This window comes from Rhynchophorus ferrugineus, unplaced genomic scaffold (genome assembly GCF_030347505.1).
Source record: "Rhynchophorus ferrugineus isolate W39M unplaced genomic scaffold, kcgeb_rfMv2 rfM3, whole genome shotgun sequence".
Lineage (NCBI taxonomy): Eukaryota > Metazoa > Arthropoda > Insecta > Coleoptera > Curculionidae > Rhynchophorus > Rhynchophorus ferrugineus.
This window is the reverse complement of record NW_027472582.1, coordinates 12,660,592-12,681,196: the sequence shown is the minus strand read 5'-3', so window position 1 is coordinate 12,681,196 and position 20,605 is coordinate 12,660,592. Positions and strand designations below refer to the sequence as shown.

At 30.9% G+C, this 20,605-nt stretch overlaps 6 protein-coding genes across 8 annotated transcripts in view; 4 read left to right on the top strand and 2 right to left on the bottom strand.

The window, feature by feature from the left end:
* LOC143194279 (bicaudal D-related protein homolog) overlaps positions 1-2,603 on the bottom strand; it is a 160,785-nt gene extending 158,182 nt beyond the window's left edge. The window contains exon 1 of one of the 2 annotated variants that reach the window (XM_076400953.1): positions 2,374-2,603. The gene's annotated coding sequence lies outside the window, so the exon portion shown is untranslated. The remainder of the gene's footprint in view (positions 1-2,373) is intronic. The other variant, XM_076400954.1, reaches the window with a different exon arrangement.
* Positions 2,604-5,014: 2,411 nt separating this feature from the next.
* On the top strand, positions 5,015-7,047 carry Ccdc114 (Coiled-coil domain containing protein 114). The gene is made up of 9 exons (XM_076399951.1): positions 5,015-5,156; positions 5,209-5,475; positions 5,611-5,804; positions 5,877-6,234; positions 6,292-6,442; positions 6,495-6,586; positions 6,673-6,793; positions 6,848-6,951; positions 7,012-7,047. The coding sequence occupies exons 1-9, from the start codon at positions 5,064-5,066 to the stop codon at positions 7,045-7,047; spliced, it is 1,416 nt and encodes a 471-aa protein (XP_076256066.1). The 5' UTR covers positions 5,015-5,063.
* Positions 7,048-7,090: 43 nt separating this feature from the next.
* Mdh2 (Malate dehydrogenase 2) lies at positions 7,091-9,309 on the bottom strand. The gene is made up of 8 exons (XM_076400961.1): positions 9,139-9,309; positions 8,645-8,814; positions 8,506-8,588; positions 8,120-8,271; positions 7,903-8,063; positions 7,766-7,841; positions 7,525-7,708; positions 7,091-7,469 (listed from the first exon to the last, which is right to left on the bottom strand). The coding sequence occupies exons 1-8, from the start codon at positions 9,199-9,201 to the stop codon at positions 7,351-7,353; spliced, it is 1,008 nt and encodes a 335-aa protein (XP_076257076.1). The 5' UTR covers positions 9,202-9,309; the 3' UTR covers positions 7,091-7,350.
* A 226-nt stretch (positions 9,310-9,535) lies between these two features.
* On the top strand, positions 9,536-10,651 carry LOC143194285 (uncharacterized). Its single transcript, XM_076400962.1, has 2 exons — positions 9,536-9,724; positions 9,800-10,651. Exons 1-2 carry the CDS (start codon positions 9,628-9,630, stop codon positions 10,297-10,299), a joined length of 597 nt encoding a protein of 198 aa, XP_076257077.1. The 5' UTR covers positions 9,536-9,627; the 3' UTR covers positions 10,300-10,651.
* On the top strand, positions 9,800-17,574 carry pygo (pygopus family PHD finger). Its single transcript, XM_076400960.1, has 5 exons — positions 9,800-10,651; positions 10,727-10,909; positions 11,024-11,329; positions 13,427-13,596; positions 15,553-17,574. The coding sequence occupies exons 1-5, from the start codon at positions 10,324-10,326 to the stop codon at positions 15,730-15,732; spliced, it is 1,167 nt and encodes a 388-aa protein (XP_076257075.1). The 5' UTR covers positions 9,800-10,323; the 3' UTR covers positions 15,733-17,574.
* Positions 17,575-18,132: 558 nt separating this feature from the next.
* LOC143194272 (tRNA (guanine(37)-N(1))-methyltransferase) lies at positions 18,133-20,069 on the top strand. Of its 2 annotated transcripts, XM_076400941.1 has the most exons (5): positions 18,133-18,228; positions 18,315-18,779; positions 18,833-19,633; positions 19,686-19,790; positions 19,843-20,069. In XM_076400941.1, the coding sequence occupies exons 2-4, from the start codon at positions 18,320-18,322 to the stop codon at positions 19,757-19,759; spliced, it is 1,335 nt and encodes a 444-aa protein (XP_076257056.1). In that variant the 5' UTR covers positions 18,133-18,228; positions 18,315-18,319; the 3' UTR covers positions 19,760-19,790; positions 19,843-20,069. The 2 variants fall into 2 exon arrangements, with proteins under 2 accessions (XP_076257056.1, XP_076257055.1); XM_076400940.1 differs by lacking the exon at positions 18,133-18,228 and having other exon boundaries at positions 18,235-18,779.
* The last annotated feature ends 536 nt before the right edge of the window (positions 20,070-20,605 follow it).

The following is a 20,605-nucleotide window of genomic DNA, read 5'->3' as shown; positions in this document are numbered from 1 at the left end:
TTCTTAATTTAAATCCCAATATATGCTATACTATCCGGTTATACAGTCCAACAACTTCTAATCTTGTCTAATCAAAATAACAGTGAACTCACGTCATCAAGATGTTTAATGTATTGCCTGCCGCAATTTTTAAATTCGTTTTAGAATCAGACAATATTTTCCTACTCATTTTACTCTAGTTAAAAAGAGATACAGACCGGATTGTTATTCATCATGACAATGCGAGCTCTCACACATCGGCTCAAATAAGAGTCTATTTGAGCACTCAAAACATCGAATTGATGGGTCGTCCGCCGTACAGTCCTGATTTGGCACCCAATGACTTCTTTTTGTTCCCATCCGTGAAGAATAAACAACAGCGTGGTCAACGATTTTCATCGCCCGAAGAAGCTAATAAAGCGTTCAAAAATAATGTTTTCAAGATACCTCATTCGGAATGGAATAAATCCATTGAAAATTGGTTTAAGCGTATGCAAAAGTATATCGATCATCGTGGCGAGTACTTTGAAAAAAATTCTATTCCCGAAATATAAATAGAGACCCTCGTAAATGGTGGAATCATGTTATATAAATTGAACTTAGTTATTGACTTGAACAACAACTCAGAAAGTGGCAGTGGCTGAATGAAACTCTTCATATGTGGGAGGGGAAGTGAAAACCGGGGTCCAATCAATTAAAGGCAACTATATAATTAAGAAAAAGGAATATTAACTTTTTGCAGATATGGACAATGTGTTAAGGATAATGCAGTGGTTAAATCCAGTTTTATCAAAAAAGATGTTCACCTATAGTAACAGAAGGAACTAAGAAGAAATACAGTGATATGAAAATGACTTGACAAGTAAACACTGCAACGAAGGAAACAAGTACTAAACATAAAAGGTAAATATGCTGTCTAATTAAAGTGAAATAAAGTTAATTAGATGGACTAGGCCTCCAAGGGATACCACCACATTAAAAACGTTCCCAGAACTATCCCTCATAGGTGGTGTGGAAAAGAGTTCAATGTAAATATAATAAAACACAACCCTAACCTACAAACTATTATGAATATAAAACTATTTATAATTTAAATAAATAAAATGTTCATCTTTTAATTTAATTTAATGATGGTTGTTTACCATATTAAACTATGTATTCAAATACAATATAAAGATTCCTAGATATCGCCTAAATATAAATATATAAGACATTGTTTTATCAAATAGCTTGCATGGATGTCTATCTACGATACAACCCAAAAATGGTATTCTGAACCTATCGACGTTAGTGCATTTAACTTTGGACATTTAAATGATAAAAACTGCAGGTACATTCTATATTCCCTTAAATAATTGAATGACAGAAATAAATTACATAAAAACCGTCAATAACAAAATTTATTTCAAAATTATTTATTAAATGACAAAGAAAAGAAAATATTGCATCATAAAAATATTCTAGATAGCCAGAATACATGTGTTAACAAAAATACTAAACAAATATTTGATACTGGTATATAAGAAAGAAAATAATTAACAAAATCAGGTATGCTGGACATATTATTTACTGAAACTTAAATGTAGATGATAAACTAATATTAACACTAACCAAAAAAATTATCCCAACTAAACAAACATAATAATTTTAATACTTCACTTACAATAAAATTTTTGGAATATTTTTGCCAGCATAGGAAAACTTAATGACGTGCAAAGTGAACAAGAACCTTTGTTGTGGAATTTTTAGGTATTATTCATTTTTACCCTCCAGGTAGCCTGTCCCGACTAATGCAACAGGTGATCAAATGATAGGCCTGACTTTTACAGTAGGGGCCTAACGAAACTATTAAATTACGGTCCTTTCGACATATTTTACTGTTTTGCTAATCAATATCTTCGTATATAAATTGTGTCATTAGTTAATTAAAGTGCGAAAAAACACTAGCAAACTTAAAACAACGTAAATATAAAAATGTAGATCTGAGGGGACTTAGCATCAAAGAATTATGTCAAAATTATTTTAGATTAACAGCCACAAGAAATAATTATGACGGAACTAATTAATAAAACTACCCTAATCAACTATCAACAGTACTATAAAAAGGAAATGAAATTCAGGAAATATTCACTGTTAATAAAATATTATGATTCTTTGAATTTAGCATATTAAAAACACCAGTTAAAACTATATATAGATATATATGCATGCTAACCATATAAATCAATTGAGCTATAAAATATTTATAATATCATTAAACGAGAACATGAAATTTACAATAACTATTAACAAACCAGTTTTTTTAAAGATTATTTAGCCTCTAAAGACAACGCATTTGTTTCGGTTATGAAATAGCCGTCGACCTAAGACAATACAAACATTTCGTAAACCTACCTTTTCAACTGAAAATTTAAAAATCCTTAAAACACACTAACAGTTGGACACAAACGACTGTCGGTCATGGAAGGGTTCACACAAAAAAAATTAATTTTCTAAGAGTTTTAAATTTTCATCTAACCTCACTCATTCGATAAATAATGCGAAAGAAACTAGAAGCACGGACCGCACACAACTATCTATATCCGTCCAAACAAACTACACCTAACTAAAACAGAATGGAACGCTATTCACTTGTTTGAAAAACCGCCAGCCCACTACCATGGTAACGAACTAACTTACCTGGGCGCGTGCGTAGTGCTTCGTTCTGCGAGTAGGGGAAGTTAGTTAAGAACTATACGTAAATTAAAGAAGTTTTGTATCAACTAATAAAAATTGACTCCCATCCCTATATTATATTACTCATGTGAAAAAAATTATTTTTAAATTATAAGACCAAATTACAACTCATAAAAATAAAATAATAATACTAGATTAAGACAGAAGTTTCCAAGGTTTTCCAATATTTTCAGTTTCTAAATATTTCCAATATAAAACATATTTAATATTGTTAATAATTATTTTATAATTAATTTTTAATTAAATGAGATGGGATATATAAACTAAAAATAAATTGAACTAAATTATTTTATAAAATGTATTACATCAAAAAAATATCAGCGGCACCTTTTTCGTGCCGAATTTATCTTCGACGTCACATCTATGTAAAGCAACTATAAATATTAGGAGTAAAAACTAGGAGGTCAATAATAAAAACAATTAACAAATAATTGATTTATGTCCCACACAACAAGACAATTCGAATTAAACGGTTTATTTATTTCTTTACTTTTACGGCTCCCATTTGTTGTTAATTGTATGGCCTACTACTGTTATCACAAATAAGAGGTCAATTGAAAAGTCCCCGGCCCACCATAGTAAAACACGTTTTTTGGCAAAATTATTATTTTTTTTATTCAACATAATTCCCTTCAAGGGTGACACACTGATTATAGTGACCCTCCAACTTCTCGATATCATTTTTGTAGTACGATCTGCCCTTTGCTTCAAAATAGGTCCCAGTTTCGGCGATCACCTTTACATTCGACGAACATTTCTTCCCAGCGAGCATTCTTTTGAGATCAAGAATCTGAGAACAAGAAATAGTCGCTGAGGGGCAGATCTGGAGAATACGGTGGATGAGGAAGCAATTCGAAACCCAATTCATGGATTTTTGCCATCGTTTTCACTGACTTGTGACACGGTGCATTGTCTTGGTGAAGCAGCACTTTCTCTTTCTTCAAATGCGGCCGTTTTTCGACGATTTCGTCCTTTAAACGGTCCAATAACGCTATGTAATAGTCGCTGTCGATGGCCTTTCCTTTTTCAAGGTAGTCAATGAAAATTATTCCATGCGCATCGCAAAATACAGACGCCATAAACTTGCCAGCCGACTGTTGCGTCTTCCCACGCTTTGGAGCAGGTTCACCGTGTGTACTCCACTCAAATGACTGTCGATTAGACTTCGGGGTGAAATGATGCAGCCATGTTTCCTTCATTGTCACACATCGAGGCTAAACTCGGGTTTATTAGGCTCGATCATCTTGAAACACTGCTCCGAATCATCAACCCGTCGTTGTTTTTGGTCAAAAGTGAGCTCGCGCGGCACCCACTTTGCACAGAACTTTTTCATACCCAAATATTCGTGAATGATATGACGTACATGTTCAGTTTATATCTTTAAAGTGTCTGCTATTTCATTCAGTTTCAATTTACGGTCATTCAAAATCATTTTGTAGATTTTTTAATGTTTTCGTCTGTTTTCTCTTTTAAGCGCCCACCGTCTTCGGTGCTCATTTCACCACGTCTAAACTTAGCATACCAATCCTTAATGGCCGATTTTCCTAGGACAGTGTCAGCCAAGTTTTTGCTTCAACTGTATTATTTTCCCTTCAAAAAACAATATTTTACCAACACTCGAAATTCCTTTTAAACCATTTTTGTCACAATAACAAAAGTTGCTTGACTCAAAATGCTATAATTCACAAACTAATGATCCGACAGCTGTCAAATTTATACAGGAATCTTTTGAGGGTTAGGGCTAACTAAAAAATATATAGGGTTAATTAGAGTGGCACCATCTATGTGTCAGGACGGGGACTTTTCAATTGACTTGGGGGCATGTTCTTCTACGGAGCGTAAAAGTTGTATGACTGGATACTATAAATATGAAAATAAATATATTTTTTAAAATCTTACCATAAGTAATCTTCATTAAATTGAAAATTAATCCTATTTCCTTTGATAAATACACTATTTTAGTGAGCATAGCCAATTGTTCTCGATACATGATATTCAAGTATGTTTCTATTGAAGTAATTTAACTTTAAAAATATATATTAGTTTTCATGTAATATACTGTAGTGTAATGTAATTTAAAATACATTGTATTTATTGTTTAATTAAAATCAATTAATTCATTTCACTGTCTTATTATTTTTAAACTCTTGTTTAAAATTTATTTATTTAGAATAAATTGAATTCCCAGGAAATATTCCTCAGGATCATAGAAGGGTTTCTATTGTAGTATGGCGCATGTGAAAACATTCCGCCTGTTCTACTACAATAGCGTTATCGACAAAACATTTATTAGGGCCACAAAAGGGAAATTGAATTTTTTTAATTGGCAAATTTTGTGAGGTTTAATCATGATACAAGGAATAAGAACCGCGACGAATTCGACGACAGAACGTGAGATGATGGCCATGGCCGAGGAGGAACTATCTAGACTGCAGCGACAGGTAAGATAAACTTGTAATTATGACGCAATTTGATTTGAATTATTTTCGATAGCTGCGAATTATGGAAGATGATCGCATGGCATTCTCAGATGAGACGGGTTCGAAGTTGGAAAAACAGAGAAAAATCATACAGCGATTACGAAGCGAGCGAGCTAAGTTATATGAAGATATCAAGGTTGCCACTAGTAAAAACCAAAAAAGGAAAGACGAAAAAAATTGCAAAGATATATACAAACTATTAGAAGTTTACAACACATACTGCGATAAAGTAAAACATCAAAAGGATGACATTCTGGAAATGGACGTCCAAATTAAAAAGGTTATAAAAAATTATCCTTTCAGATATTACGTTAGTATTAACTATAATATTTACGGCTTGTATTTTCGTTTGTAGATAGAAATATAAGTTTTCTAATATACGCGAATTAAAACTTAATATCTATTTTAATTGTAGCTAGAAACTGACATAAAAAATCTACGCCCGAAAAGCTCAATTACTGACAATTATTTTCAAAATAGACTAATAACAGGTCAAAAAACCGTTCAAATTCTTCAAAATCGACTGGATAATATGGTAAAAAAGTTTTGTGCTATTTTAGCAACAAATAAGGAACTACGTGAAGAAATTGATCATTTATTAAAAGAAAGGTAAGCAATATATATTAACGCGTACCCGCGCATTCACCTTTACCTTTTATATTAGCAATACATTTTTTAAAGAAATCATTTTAATGAAATATGGGAAAAACTTTTAAACGATGTTAATTCCGGGAAGAAATTTATGGTAGATTTAATCGAGCAAGCCATTATAGCCTTCGATCAAAGAGAAGAGTGGTGTTCCAAGTTAATCGCGCTTAAGAAAAGGACCGAAGCCGATTTCGTCGTGCATACGGAAGAAATGAGGGAAATTCAAAGGCGACTTGACCACTATATGACTTTAAGAGAGTTTTTGTGTGTCAAAGGACAAAAGCGCGTTCTGAAGGATTTGGAAGAAAAAGAACGGTTGAAACAAGAATCGCAAATTCAGGATCTTGAAAATCAACTGCAAATATATGAAGACACCTTGAAAAAAATTCAGGTAACAAATTCCACCAACTCTTTAATTGCGCGAGATCAATTTTCCTTTTTTTTTCAGGAATTTTGTAATGAAGAGGATGTTGAGAGAATAGCATCTCAATTTTTGAAACAGGAAGAAGAGAATTTTGCTCTTTTCAATTACGTAAATGAACTAGGACATGAACTAGAAATATTAAATAATGCCGTGGATGATATTCATGTAAAAATAGGTAAAATTATAGTATAGGTACAAATATAACAAAATTATTATTGTATTTTCAGATGAACAAATCGAAATTAGCAAAGAAAAAGCTAAACAACGACAAATTACTATTATTACTCTGCAAGAAGATTTGGAAAATGCCACACAACAAGTATAGTATTTTTCTTGTTATTGAAGTATTAGAAAAAATGAGTAAAAGTAGCGAACATAAAAAGTTTATGACTATATTGGTTTTAGGCAATAAAAGATAAAATTGAAGCCCAAAAAACACAAGAAAACCTTGACAAAGTATTACATGGTATAGAAGACGTGTTCAAATTAATTGATTGTGATCGAGGACCAATATTAAAATTATTAAGTAAAAAAAAGCAAAATATTAAAATCTATATTTATTATATGCTATCGTTTGTAGGCGAAAATCCAGAAATTAATTTATTTAACGTTAAAATTTATTTGGGCACCATTGAGAAAAAACTATCTGGTATAATAACGGAATTATATTTTGCAGAAAAATCAGTAAGTATTAATATATTCAACAAATGAATAAATATTTTAATAATAACGTAACTATTGTAGATGCTTACTAACACTAAAAAGTTGAAAGGTTACTAACACCTGTTGATTGCATTATTAGTTAGGTAATTAAACATCTATATTTAACAACATATGTTTTATTTATTAGTTAATGAGTTCACACATTAATTAATAAACAATTAGTAAAGAATACTTTTGTGTTTCATTCAGCGCTGAATACAATGTTAAAATGCAGAAACATTTTCTTTTTCACCTAAATCCCTAAAAAATTAAACATGTAAAGTGAATGCAACCTTTAAGGTTTTTACTCTTCGATGACCTAGATGAGCTAGACTAGTAGTTTGTTGGGGATTTGATATAAAAAGTTGATGTAATGGGTATTTACTTGTTGGCAAAATCAACACCAGCTTTGATGTTCTTTTTTAGTTCTGGAAGAGCAGCCTTTAATAATTCTTGTTCATAATCACTGAGTTTTCCCAATCCCAAATTCTTTTCAATACCTAAAAAAGATATGGGTGCTATTATCAAGTTAGGGTGGTTTTGTAAATGCATTACCGTTTTTGCCCAAAAGCAAAGGCGTTGAGAAATACTCAGCTTCCGTGACGTCCGAAATGACATAAGCAGGTTCAATAACATTGGATTCCCCTTTAAGTCCCCTAAGAAGAGAATTGGCGAAACGAGCTCCAGCAAAGGCCATTGATAAAGTAGCCGAACCAGCACCTGCCTTTGCTTTTACCACCTAAAGGCGTCATTGATTAAAAATCAATTTCCATTTATTTAAGAAATCTATACAAACCTCTGTACCAGCTTCTTGGATTCTAGTAGTTAAGGCTTTCAGTTGGTCCTCTGGGAAACTAACAGATGGTGTAGCCCTGAGAAAAATCAACAATTAGTTTCCAAAACTACATTAGAATGATTTGTTATGAATTGTACCTTGAAATTAAAGGAATAATAGTCACACCAGAATGACCACCAATTACAGGAACACTGACATCTTTTGGATTCAATCCCTTAGCGTCAGCAATAAAAGTATTGGCTCTAACAATGTCCAAAGTGGAAATACCAAAGACACGTTTGGGATCAAGTTTACCAGCCTATATACAAAAAATAAAAAATATATAAAATTTAAAGATATAATATAAAATTTTACTTTTTTAAGAATTTCACAGGCAATTGGCACTGCAGAGTTTACTGGGTTGGTAATGATACCAATTAAAGCATTTGGTGCAACTTCAGCTGCTGCTTTTGCCAAGTCACGTACAATTCCAGCATTTGTGTTAAAGAGGTCATCTCTGGTCATACCTATTAATAATAAATAAGTTACTATGTAATGATAAAAACAATTATTAGCCAATATTTATCGGAAAAATAATATTTACAGTTTTAATATATTTATACTTGGAATATGATGCAACTAATATCAGCAATATGATTTCGATGTATATTTATATGAATGTATATTAAATAAAATGTTTAGCAATATTTTATATTAACTTATGTATTCTAGTTTAATTGTTACTAGCTATATATAATTACCAGGCTTCCTTGGGACTCCAGCAGGAATAATAATAACATCAGCATTTCTTAAGGCCTCTAACAAATTGTCAGGTCCATTGTAACTATAATAAAATATAAATCAATATGAGCTTATGAAACTTATGAAATAATTTTTTACCCCTTAACTTTGGCAGCAGTCTCAATGTGAGATAAATCAGCAGCTACACCAGGTGTATGTACAATATCATAAAGAGATAGTTCAGAAACAAGGGGATTAATTTTAAGGAGCAATGAAAGTGGCTGACCAATACCACCTGAGGCACCACATACTGCAACTTTGTAATTATTCTACAATAGATTAATTATTTTTAATATACATATAATTAATTAAAAATGGTATGAAATTATATTTAATTGCGATTGCATAATCTAAATAATCTAAAAATAACATAACCAAACACAATTATAGGACAATCAAATATGCATTCTTAAAAATTAATTTAAATTACTATCGTGTCTATCCTGTGTATCCAATTTCTTTGAAAAATAAAGATAGCGTAAAACGAATGTAAAATCAGTGACGTAAATTTGTTACATCAGCGATAACCCGGGTTGAAGAAGTCAAAAAAAATATATTTTTTTTTAGTTATTTTGCAGAAAAAAAAATTGTACCTGTTTGGAAGTTGAAAAATTTCTCGCTGTAATTAAGGTGGGCCTGACAAATCTTGAAAACATCTTTTACAAAATACTGTAACAGCAGTTATGTGCCCGGCGCGACTTCACCAACTCAACTTTATCAGGACGAAGGTGTCACGATTGACATTCATCCATTTCAAAAACATGTGATTTTTGTAGCACTTCCTTTTACACCTAGTATGTAGCGAACTTCGGGTGGCTGTGATTAAAAAAATCTATTAAAAATATTTCATGTAGTTAGAATAAAAAAATTATAAAATATATTATTTTCTAAAACTGTACATATTTTTCTTAAAATGAGTTTTGTTTGTTATTTTGTATAAAAATTCCTTGGAGACACTCACAATTTTTTGACAGCGCTTCCGTAATTTAAAGAAGAAGAATGTTTATGTTAAAAATGGCTGACCGTGTTTCTGTGTAGATCATGGCTAAAACGGCTATTTCCGTCATTATCTTAAAAAGAAAATGAGCTCAGATAGTTCGGATGAAGAAAATTTAGATCTTCTTATAGAAGCCGCAGATTTTCAGTTTATTAATGATTCTATGTTCAATGATAAACGTAGTAAGTGCTTTATTTTAAAATGATTTACCTAACTTTTAGGTAGAATTTGGTGCTAATATAGCGATTTATCTCTAGCTAAACCTGTGATAAGTACTAAAAGTGTCTATGAACAAGAAGTGTTACCCTCGTTAAGAAGATCACAGGATGAATATGAGCAGTTTAATATATTTCATGTAACTCCAGAATTTCAAAGTTACGTTGCAAAGCAATTATCCGCTATTTTGGAGAAGAGGCTTGAGCAAGAATTAACTACTGTAGACGACATAGAACCAGAAAGGAAAAAAACTAAGTCTTACGTAAAGTTATTTAGTGACTCAAAACATTTTTTAAAAATCAAAGATAAGTATAAAGTTCCTGTTAACCCCAAGAAAACAAATACTGAAAAAGATCTAAAGAAAAAAGTTGACACAGAAATCAGTGAAGAAATATTAAAGCAAGTAGCAGTTAATCCTGAAGATATTTTAAATAAAACAGATACAAAATTTTGGTCAAATAGAAGTAAATCAAATAAGGTTTTTAATTACAAAAGAAGTAGTGACGGGACATTGATCTTGGTTGAAAGGAAATTTGAATAAGAAATATTTAATTGTCACTCTAAAATGGCTCATATGCCACCGTTTCGTATGAATGTTTCAAATATGGTTCCTGACATAACAAGTGCACCTAGCAATCCTAAGAAAAGGAGAAAAAATAATCAAGCTCCTCCAATTCAAACTCCACCAAATGTTCAAGATTTATTACCACCACCACTAACTGGATATGGTGATACAATAGTGGCTTCTAATCCATTTGACGATTGTCCTAGTACAGTGAATAGTATGAGTATGAGTCGGGGGCCTCAAATGGGTCCTATGAGTGGCCCAAATATGGGTATGCCTTCAAATATGCAATGTACAATGGGTATGGGAAGACCACCTATGGGGCCAGGTAAGTTATTACGTCATTAACATATTTCAGAGATTTTAATGTATATTTATATGTTTTTGATTGATGTGATTTTAGGGATGGGGCCAATGGGATCACCAATGATGCATAGTCCCAACGCTATGGGGAATCCAATGATGTCAAATGGACCACGCATGGTGGGGGGACATATGGGTCCAGGACCAGGTCCTCATGGTCCACCTCATATGATGAACAGCCCTAATGGACCAGGGCCTGGTGGTCCAATGCATCCAATGACTGGTAAGTTTACGTCTATTTTAGCTATAGAAATTATTACATACAATCAATTCTGATCAATTCTATTTATTGTTTGTAATGTATTGATTGACATTGTATATGTTGATTTTGTTATAGGACCTCCAATGCATAGTCCTATTTCCACTATGGGTCCATTAGTAGGGAACTGTGGTCCAATGGGAGGTTCCATGGGTGGCCCTATGAATGGACCTATCAATGGTGGTGGCCCAAATGGTCAAATGAATGGCCCAGTTAACGGTCCTATAAATGGCCCCATGACTAGTCCTATGAATAACCCTATGAATGGTCCAATGAATAGTCCAATGAATGGCCCTGGACCAATGGGAGGTCCTCATGGCCCGGGAGGACATGGAGGACCCCCAGGAGGTATGGGACCAATAAATGGACCTAATGGCCCTATAGGTAAGTGGACAATAAGCCTTATTCATATTCATATTATTGTAGTAAAATGTTTCTGAACTATGTAATATCAAATTTCAAAGTTACTCTAGAGATGTTTTATTCATTTTCATATTCCAGACAAATATGGATCTTTAAATCATTTATTTCACTGTGCCATATAAATATGATATATTTTCATTTACATCTTCTGAAAGGTGGTTTGTCCTGAGGGTTCTGATTCTTGTCTTTTGATGTGTTCCTTGCATCTTTTTCCTTTATTGAGGGATGCATTAGTTTTGAAAAGCAACTAAAAAATTTGTTATATTTAATAATAACCCATTAAAAAATGTATACTGGAAAAATATACAGATGTGAATATATATTATGTACAATACCCGACAATGTGTATAAATACCTGAAAAAAGTTATGTTGACAGTGTAACAGTTAATAATATTTTATTGGTGTCTTATGGTTACATAAAGGGAAAAACTAACAGCTATAGAAAAGCAGAGTTAATAATATGTAATGATATTATTTTATTAGTATTATTTCTCTTGTTTTACATTTTTATGTTCTTGTTATTGTCATACAATACTGTGGTATTTTTTTGTGAATTTACACCTCCGTATTTTTTTATTAATTCTAATTAAGTAAATTTCTTGATATATTTGTACAACTAATATCGGTATTAATGTTATCATTCGCTATAATAAAAATAAAATAATTTATTTGCAAAAGTAAGTAATAGTGTAAATCTTTTTATTGATGTTCTTCATACATGGACTTAATTCGAGTAGATAAAACGATATAGATAACACAATAATTACAGTAGTGTACACCTTTTCAAGAACAGCTATGATTCTTTCTTTAAATATTACATTTTCTGAGGTGCGAGAATAATTGTAAATCAAATATTTGTTCTGCACAACAAGCAATTTAGATGTAATAATTACCTCTCGCAACAAATACTATAAATGGCGACTGAGGTACTTATAAAAACATAAATGTGTTTGTCAGTATATTTTTCGATATCCACATTTCAGTTTACAGTTGACGTGCTTATAGGTGAATTTTATATCGTTAGTGTTTGAATTTTGGAAACAATTTTGCTTTGTTACGAATGGAGGTATTAAGATATATATTAGTATTTTTTTCGTGCAAATAAATATCCGTTTTCATGTTGATATTGGTCACACTGTTTTCATATGGAATATTTTTTAATTAGTATTATAAATTTATACAAATTTGTTTGAAATTATTACTTATTGTTTTAATATTTGTGATAGACCTTTCTCACTTTTCAGTCACTGATACTAAATATTCAATAATATTCTTACTTTTGGAGATTTCATTTCATTGGAGAATCATTGCTAATGATTTAACTATAATATTTTTGAACTTATGTGATAAATTTCTAATAATTTTTCAAATTCAGTTAGGTCTGACATGGATTTAAATAAAATAATGGTTCTAGTACTTCGTCTTCCAATATATTTGGTGTTTCATGCTATTTTTCTATGCTCAGTGTTAAGAATTCATTATATTACGTTATAAAGTATATAAAGTAGCAAAGATACAGATTTTTTATGTTTAATACTCATCATAAAAAGTTATTTACGCTTCCAGGAGATCATAGACATTGATTTTCAAGCCAATTCATTTATTTTAAGATCAACAACGCTTATTTATTACGTAAAATTATGTTTTATTAATCTTGAAAAATAGTTTCTAGCAGTTAACAATTAATTAAGTTGCTCCATGTTTCTCATATATTAAACATTAGTACCAGAAAAATTTCTAGAACATTTAATCAGACATCGTTTCGAATAGCTATATTATTTAAATATTAAAATGCTATTCTCAGATGTGTAACTATTTAATAATGACTCTACAGTTTAGCATAACTCACTGACATGTTTAAGGTGCAATTTTGGTAATAATTCTTAATAGCATATTATCTGTGTGATCCCAAATTATATTTTAATAGCTAATGAACAAGTAGCTATAACATAATGTAACAGCGTGCCTATTAAAAATAGTGTTCATATTAGAATTCAATAATTATAAAAATATGTTAAGTGGTATGTTCTGTAAGAGGTTTATTTGATTTTGTATAGGTCCTCCAATTAACAACAATAACTTTATGATGTCGCCAATGAATAATATGTACTCAAAACCAATGCCAGTAAGCGCGGGAAAAGTATATCCCGCAGACCAGCCAATGGTGTTTAATGCCCAGAATCCAAATGCACCACCTATATATCCTTGTGGGATTTGTCATAAGGAGGTAAGTTTATTGTTATTTGTTAATTTAAACTTTTACATGTAATTTCTATGTTTATATTTTACTTATGCTGTTGCTAACCACACTGTAATAAGGTGTCTTTCTTTATTTTCGATAAGTGTACAATTCAACATTATTAATATTATTATTATTCAACATAATTCCCTTCAAGGGTGATACACTGATTATAGCGACCCTCCAACTTTTTGATACCATTTTTGTAGTACGATTTGTCCTTTGCTTCAAAATAGGTCTCGGTTTCGGCGATCACCTCTTTATTCGACGAAAATGTCTTCCCAGCGAGCATTCGTTTGAGATCTGACGACAGGAAATAGTCGCTGGGGGCCAAATCTGGAGAGTACGGAGGATGAGGAAGCAATTCTAAGGCCAATTCATGGATTTATGCCATCGTTTTCACTAACTTGTGACACGGTGCATTGTCTTGGTGAAGCAGCACTTTCTTTTTCTTCAAATGCGGCTGTTTTTCGGCGATTTCGTCCTTCAAATGGTCCAATAACGCTATGTAGTAGTCGCTGTTGATGGTCCTTACTTTTTCAAGGTAGTCAATGGAAATTATTCCGTGCGCATTCTAAAATACAGACGCTATAACCTTGCCAACCGACTGTTGCGTTTTTCCACGCTTTGGAGCGGGTTCATCGTGTGCAGTCCACTCGGATGACTGTCGATTGGACTTCGGAGTGAAATGATGGAGCCATGTTTCATCCATTGTCACATATCGAGACAAAAACTCGGGTTTATTACGCTTGATCATCTTCAAACACTGCTTCGAATCATTAACTACTCGTGGGCGGCGGCGGTGTTGTTTTTGGTCAAAAATGAACTCGCGCGGCACCCGCTTTGCACAGAGCTTTCTCATACCCAAATATTCGTGAGTGATATGATGTACACGTTCAGTTGATATCTTTGGAGTATCTGCTATTTCATTGAATTTTAATTTACGGTTATTCAAAATCATTTTGTGGATTTTTTAAATGTTTTTGTCGGTAACAACCTCTTTTGGCGTCCACTGCGTTCACCGTCTTCAACTGTATGTTTTCCCTTCAAAAGCAATATTTTATCAACACGCGAAATTCCTTTTCATCCATTTATTTACAATAACAAAAGTTGCTTCACTCAGAATGCTATAATTCACAAACTAATGATCCGACAGCTGTCAAATTTATACACGCAGCCTTTGAGGGTTAGGGCTAACTGAAAAATACATGGATTTAATTCTAGCAGCTATGTATCAGGTCGGGGGACTTTTCAATTAACCTGTTATACTTTATCTTTTTTCGCAAGCATCTAAAAAAAGGCTATTAATAATGGAAAGGAATTACACAATTTTTTAGAGAATAATACTGTTGAAAATGGTAATATACTAAAAAATATATCTGATAACTTATGAATTATTTTAAAAAATTCTTATTTACTCTGTTCCCGCCACTTCAACTTTCACCGAGAGAACATTTTCGGTAATGGATCTAAAGTGGCGACAAGAGAGGAACTGATTGTCCATAAATTTAATAAAAGACGATTTACTTTTTGATTTATATCTTAATTTTTCTGATGGAGCGGAATCCTTATAATACTTTTCAAGTCATTGCTTTGCTTGAACGTCTTATTTCCTATCAAGAAGCAGTGTAATATTAAAACACGAAATTGTTTTTGACCCGTTGTTTTGAAAATAACAAAAGTAATGCCACTCTTAGCACAATAACTTATAAACTTATAAGTAGAATACGATGACATTTTAACTGTACTAACTGAAAAAGGGATGAATGCAATAAAACTAAGGTCATCTATGTGTTAGAAACAAATATGTTCCTTTTGCCGCAGTACGTTATTTCAGGTTATATACTGCATTGTGATGGATTTTTAATCAATTCTTCTATTGTTGATAATTGTAGTTTGATCTCGATCTAGAAGCAATTTACATTGTTATTCATTTGTTTTCAGGTACATGATAATGATCAAGCGATTCTTTGCGAGAGCGGATGTAACTTTTGGTTTCACCGCGGTTGTACCGGATTGACGGAGCACGCATTTCAGCTGCTGACGGCCGAAGTGTACGCCGAATGGGTGTGCGACAAATGCCTGTCGACTAAGAACATCCCTCTCGTGAAATTCAAGCCTTAGTATCCCATATTCGTGAGAAGTGTATAGGAGATAAACAATTTGGTCGTTTTAGAAATGTGAATTTAGATAGAGATTTGTTTGATTTCAAGATATGGTTATTTAGATTTTAGTGAGTTACTTAATCAACATATGTATATATAGGAAATCGATTACTTGACACCGATCAAGTCCTAATACAATCAGTCCTCAGTACATAGATTTCCTGTATATTATTTGAATTTTTGTATATAATATAGATATAGTTTGTGAAGAATTTTGAGTAACGGTTCACGCTTTCGTGGGTAGTTATGTTCAGCAACTTTAACAAGAAGAATAATTTTTATTTATGCAGTATCAAATAACTTACTTAGATTGATCGAATGATGCTATTTGGTTATTTGGCTCGCTACATTTCAGAGAAAAATCTTGTGATATTTTATATTTGCGACTGTTAATTCGTACGAATATAGGCCGCAATAATATACATGTTAGAACATTTCTAAGATGACTGAAGATTATTCCTTTTATAATTAAACGTTATTATAGAGTTTACTGAACAAGGATATCTGCCTAGACATTCACAAGAATAAACAAATAACTTGGCTAGACGAATAGATTTTGAAACAATATATAATAGGAAACAATGAATTAGGGGAACCCTTTTTTGTAAATATTCTGTATATGTATTTATTTCTTTTTTGTTATGGTATAAATAGTATAATTTCTTTGTATTATAAGTTTTTTGATCATTCATGTTCATTAAATATTTTTATGGTCTCAATTTTATTTTAATCATTAAATTCGAGGAGTACAAAGTTAGTGTGGTATTAGTATTTTTGATTTAAAGCTTAAATTTATTTCGGTCTGGTGAAACTCTACATCATTTTCTAACAAGATGTCACTCTTTTTTTTCATCGAGCAATTTGAGATTTATTTACTAGTCAAGGTATTTGTAATATGTGTACATACATAAATGTTCTAATGGTTTACCTATATTTAAAAATAAAAGTGCCTCACGTTATCTGTAAATATTAAAGAAATTAATATGAGTTTATTGAAGTATATTTTTTCTTTGTGGCTATATAGGAATTCCAGTCCAGGAAAATAATGTACATATTAAAGTATGTATATCCATGACCAAACATTCAGATGCACATTGTAACAGGAATAATTCAACATAAAAAATGATAATATTATCTCTTAATGGTACAAACTGGCAACTTGATGTTTTTATAGCAAATTTCATTAGCTCATCGTGTATTCCTTGGAAATTTCGTGTGTCCATTACATAATTTCCATTTGAAATGTTGAGATGTTTATCAAAACACATGCTATTATAGGTCTCTATAAACACATAAAATGCCATATTAGATATAAAGACTGAATATTTGTCTAATAAGTTGTTAAAAGGAATTATTCGGAATTATTTTTATACCGGGTATAGAAACGGAACAACTTACTGTAAAACAATTGCTTAATTTGAAAATCACAAACACGTGATGACTATGCATCATAGTAACTAAATAAACATATATACTGTACTAGTAATGTTGAAACTTTAAGCCCTAGTTATTTTTTACCTATTTATTTCTTTTTATTTGTGTATTTTTTTACCTTTTTTATGTGTATTATAATTTTCTTTTAAGTTCAAATTGTTTATATAAGTTGTATATAGATCTATTATTATTATTGTATGTATATATATTATATAGTTTAAGTAAAAAATATATATTTAACATGAAGTGCTAGGTACTTATGACTAGTTCTAAGAAGTTAAAGTGAAATACTAAATAGCTAACACACACTATTGTCATTTTATGATTAATTCTATTAAAATATATTATTATGAGAGATTGGTTTAAATTTTTTTTTTGTTTATTTAAAACCATTTTTTATTTTGAATCCTTGTAGGTAGCAATGCAGCCTTGTTAATTATTGGTTAATAGAAATTGAAGACTATTTGAATTAATAAATTGATATCAAAAGATTATTAAAAGAAATTATTTTTTAACCCATTATTTAATTTGTAACCCAGACTTCAACATCCAGTTTTAGTCAGGCATATTAACACAAATATATAAATAAATTGCTTAACTAAAGTATTCCTAGATATTATTTTAAAATAATAAGAAACTTATTGATATATATTTATTATAGTTATTCTTAAATAATACTGAGAAATGCCTTTTAATTCAAAATATGGAATAGGAACGCCGAAAAGATATCGATACTTTTTTCCAAAAAATTATATATTTGAGCCAATATTGGGATATTTTTCGTTATTAAAAAAATTTCTGTAAAAAATAAAGTAATAAAAAAATAATAAGGAATAAAAATATCGATACTTCTTTTAAAATACATCGATATTTTTTATCGTGTTTTACAGCCCTATCTTTCTCTTTCCAAAATGTGAAATTCATACAACAAATGATTTTATTTTTACCTTCTTACATTATTGGATATAAGAAGAATATTTTATACTTAACCTCATTAAAACACGTTTGTAGGACGAAAAAAGTAGGTAGATTTATTTATGTTTTTAAATTGTTATAAATTATTTCGGTGTGCAATTTCCAACCATTTAAATAATATTATAAACATAGGAGCTATGGATACTATATTAAAACCACCAGATAGAGTATATTTAATGCAGAAACTGGACAGACAAGCCTTTGAAAAGGTAATAACAGTGCCAGTTGTAAACATAAAGAATTGCAAGATATCTGCAGTTTTACCATTACTAAAACAGTATCTTTTGAAGCTCGAAAAATTTAAACCAATTGACTCAACAGATTCAGATAATGTCTATGTTTATTTAAATCCTGAATGCATAAAATCATGGTCTGATATTTCTGAAGATATAAGGACTGATTTAGGTAATTTTGAGGTTAATGAAAGCAGTTTAATTTTAAAGGATTTTATTTTAAAATATGACCATTATTCATCGGAAAAAATTTTAAGGGCAATTTTGCCACATCATAAGGAAGGATTATCGAGTTTTACAAAGGTTGGTCATATTGTTCATGTTAATATACGTGAACACTTACTACCTTACAAAGATATTATAGGTAATATGGTAATTTTATTGTTTATATGCAATATATATTTTTAACATTTTTAGGTGAAGTGTTATATGATAAAGTTGCTGGTTGTAAGTCAGTAGTTAACAAGACTAATATAATAGACAATACATATCGTAATTTTCAAATGGAAGTTTTAAAAGGAGAGAATAAAATGTTAACAATGGTAAAGGAAAATAACTGTAGATTTGAATTTGATTTTTCTACAGTTTATTGGAATTCCAGACTGGCTACTGAACATGAAAGAATTGTTCAAGGATTAAAATCGAATAATGTCCTGTTTGATATATTCGCGGGAGTGGGGCCATTTTCCTTGCCTGCAGCAAAAAAAGGTTGTAAAGTATTCGCAAATGACTTGAATCCAGAATCTTTTAAATGGTTGGCACATAACAAAAAGATTAATAAAGTGCCAGATAATAACTTAACATGTTATAATATAGATGGACGGGAGTTTATATTGACTGTTTTAAAAGATAATTTATTAAAATTTTCAAATGAGAATGTATTTATCACAATGAATTTACCTGCTATGGCAGTGGAGTTTTTGGATGCATATATAGGACTTTTTAAAAACTTTGTTATACCTGAGAGTTTTGAATATGTTACTGCTTTTGTATATTGTTTTGCAAAAGGAGATAATGCGGAAGAAATTGCCAGAAAATTAATTCTGGATAATCTACAAGTATATGGTGTTGATATTAACACCAAAATTAAAGAAATATTCAAAGTTCGTACAGTAAGTTCGATGAAAGAGATGATGAGGGTTAAATTACATTTAGATAAAGATATTTTGGTTGGAAATTGTACCAGTAAAAGGAAAATGAACTGTCAAATTGACATGGGTAAGTTTTCACTATAAGGACATTTACTCATTATATCTATTTGGTATTATAGAAAATGGGCAAGAACAACAAGAAGAAGAATGTCTTCAAAGTGGCAGGTGCAAAAAGTTTAAAAATGAAAGCTAAAGCAAAAGAAGTTAAAGCAAACTTGAAAAATGTTAGTATCTTAAAATAAGCAATTAACATCTCATTTCCATTATTGTTTTTAGATTAATGTTAAGACAAAAGAAAAAGTGTTAGAGATTGATAAAGCTTTAGCGAGTCTTCAAAATACCGTCAGGACTACGGCTCCAGAAGTTAAGGAGACTGAAAAAATTGTTAAGTCAAAATTGCCAACGCCAAATAGCATTGATGATGCTAAAACACAAAAAAATAGTGCAGAGGCTGTAAATAAATTAGAAAGTATGCAATTGTAAATAGAGATTATTATTAAAAACTGTAGTTTTATTTTATATTGTAAAGACTATCTTTATTAATTACTTCTAGTTACTTATAGAAATCATATTTATCAATTATCAAATGTTGTAAGATAAAAAACTTGTTATTGTAACTACCTTTTGCAGACTTGATATATTTGTCTTTAAATTTCTTGGTGTGTACTCATGCATTCATTTTGTTTTTTTCGATAATTTTGTTTTGAAGGGTTAACTAAAATTTGTATTGTTAATAATTATAGCTTTGAATGTCTTGTAAAGACGTAATTCTCAAGGTGATAAGTCATATGTGGAATTATCTGTTTCTAAAGATTAGAAACAATACAATAAAAAAATCGTGAATGTTGTAAAAAAGTAACCTAAGCAACCATCGTAGACATTTTTCAGTACGATAAATTTCTTTCTTTTGGTATTCAACAACTGGAACTTTAAAATCATTCTATTTCTTTCCGCTTTATTGCAGCCGTACAGCTGCATTTTTCCACTTTTTCTGCGGTTACATCTCGTTTTGGACATACCTTCCTTCTTAAAGGTTAAT